A 2,295-nucleotide genomic window follows, 5' to 3' on the forward strand; every position below is an offset into this window, starting at 1 on the left:
GGGGAGGGGCGGAGGGGCTGGAGGAGTCAGGGGTGGTGACAGCAGCTTGGCCTCCTCCTCCTCGGCTAGGACCATCTCTTCCTCAGCTATAGCTCGGTCTTCCTTCTCTTCACCCCCCTCCTCGTCTTTCTCTTCTTTCTCCTCCTCCTCTTCCTCCTCTTCCAGCTTCTGATCCTTCTTCCAGCAGGGGTCTCCTTCCTGTCCGGATTCAACTCTTCCTTGAGGGGATTCCTGCCACTTCTCTCCATGTTGATCTTGACCCTGACTTGATTCAGATCCCAAGGATAATTGTCCCATCTTCACTTTTTTGGCTTTTGAAACAAACTTGATCACAAGCGGGAAACCACCTCGGCCCCGGCCCCTGCCTCCACGGCCTCCTCGCCCAGACTGTCCTCCACGCTTAGGGGTCCCGGGACCTGGGCCTGGCCCCTCCTTGCACTTCCAGCTGCCAGTTCGGTACTTTACTGGAACCACAGGAGGTGGGGGCTCAGGCTTGGGGATTGTCACAGCTGCTTCTGCCACCACTACTGCTGGTGGCTTCTTCCTGCAGGGGCCTGCTGGCCTTCCTGGGGGCCGTCCCCGAGACCGACGGGGGGTGGAGGGCTCGCATGCCCGGCTCCGGGGGACTGGAGGTGCCTGGGCCCGCCGGAGAAGTTCAGTCAGTGCCTGCACCATCCGTTCTGTGCCCTCCTCACCCCGCTTCCGGGCAGGGGTCTTTGGGGGAGTGGGAGCCACATCTGCTAGGCGAGCAGGCAGAAGGGGGGTCGTCTTATGCTTGCGGCCCCGGCCTCGGGGGGCTCGACCTAAAAGGAGAATAGGTGTGGGGAGATGGGTCAAGCGGGCCCCGCAGACTGAGGAAGGCACTCCAGGAGGGCAGGGGCTAAGTCTTACTTGTCTGTTCCCCCACAGCCCAACCTAGCTGGGGCTCTGAACACAGAACACACTGGGGGACTGCTGGAGGCTCTAGTTTAGCAGGGAAGAGCTGACACAAAGAGCAAGAATGACATTCCTGTAAAGCTAGAGAGGTAGAGTTTCCCCGTCACTCACCTCGCTGGGATCGGAGCGCAGAGCGCAGGGAACTGGGGGCCACATCTTCATCTGAATGAAAACCCTGAAACTCCTGATTTAGGGGACCAGGGGTGGAGGGGAGAAACAGCAGTCAGTGCCAAAGCCCTCGTTCCACCTGGGACTCAGGTATCAAGGGATATGCCCGGCTTCCCCTTGACAAACCCTTGCCTATTTACAGAGGAATTAAAAGACTGAAAGGTCAGAGAGAGTAGGGGCACAGGGTATTCTGAACCCCCACCCCTGGTGCCGGACCACCCTGGCACAGCTGTCAGCGGTTTGCTGGTGCAGGATGGGAACAGAACAGGGTCTCCTAGGGTCAGGCAGTAGGCACCACATTCATACCCTAACCCAGAGAAAATCGGGACCCCTGTTTGCGCTCTTTTGGGTCAGAGTTTCCTCCCGAATGAGGATGGAAATAGCTAATACCAAAGTGGGAGGTGGTGGGGAGAGATGGGAAGGCATCAAATGATTTACTGTATTAGCACCTACTCAGAACCCTCAGGTGGTTACTAACAGTTGGCCCTAAGCAATAGGATCCACACCTTCCCGCTTAGCAGAGAGGCTCAGGGGGTTGACTTCTGAGCTGAACCCGAGCGTCCATCTCAGCCTTATACCAGTCCACGGCTGTCAGTGCTCCTCCAACCCACGCCCCACGCCACTCTACTCTCTCCCCACCCAGGTCAGGAGGGGAACTGGGGCACTGGTCAAACCAGGCTTATGTCAGAGACTATGAGGCCAGGCTGGCAGCCTACAGGTTAGAGCGCAGCTAACCCTGGTCTGGGTCCACGCTGCTGCTGTCAACCCCCTGCGGTGAGGCGTGCAACCCCCACCGCCTCCTCACCCCAGTCTTCCCTGCTCTAGCTCGGCCGACTAGCAAGAAGGACCGACCCAGGACCCTTCAGCAGGACGCGCCTCCGGCCCAAGTGACCGGCTGCAGTCCGGGCTTCTCTACCCACTTTCCCAGGCCCCTGCCGCCGAGAGCTCCGTGCAGCCTACCTCCCGCCAGGCCAATTTCCAGGACCCCTTCTCTCTGCACGGGCCCTGAGCAACCCACTGCCCACAACAGCGCTCGGGGCCGCCCAGAACCCTGGAGCCCCTGGCCTCCGCCCCGCCCGGCGCTGGGGACACCTCCGACCGCCTCACCTCAACGTCGGACTCCCCGTCACTGCTCTCTTCCTCCGGCACCCAGCCCCGGCTCGGGCCCCAGCCGCGGCCCCGGCCCCGGCC

General features: G+C 60.9%; 1 protein-coding gene across 1 annotated transcript in view; it reads right to left on the reverse strand.

The window, feature by feature from the left end:
* The window catches only part of KMT2B (lysine methyltransferase 2B), a gene marked incomplete at its 5' end in the record, with an annotated part of 21,548 nt that extends 19,253 nt beyond the window's left edge, over positions 1–2,295 (reverse strand). Inside the window, 3 exons of the mRNA XM_004388186.2 lie at positions 4–803; positions 1,048–1,120; positions 2,212–2,295. Coding sequence (XP_004388243.1) covers positions 4–803; positions 1,048–1,120; positions 2,212–2,295 — 957 coding nt within the window. The remainder of the gene's footprint in view (positions 1–3; positions 804–1,047; positions 1,121–2,211) is intronic.

This window comes from Trichechus manatus, unplaced genomic scaffold (assembly GCF_000243295.1).
Source record: "Trichechus manatus latirostris isolate Lorelei unplaced genomic scaffold, TriManLat1.0 scaffold00207, whole genome shotgun sequence".
NCBI classification, from domain to species: Eukaryota; Metazoa; Chordata; class Mammalia; order Sirenia; family Trichechidae; genus Trichechus; species Trichechus manatus.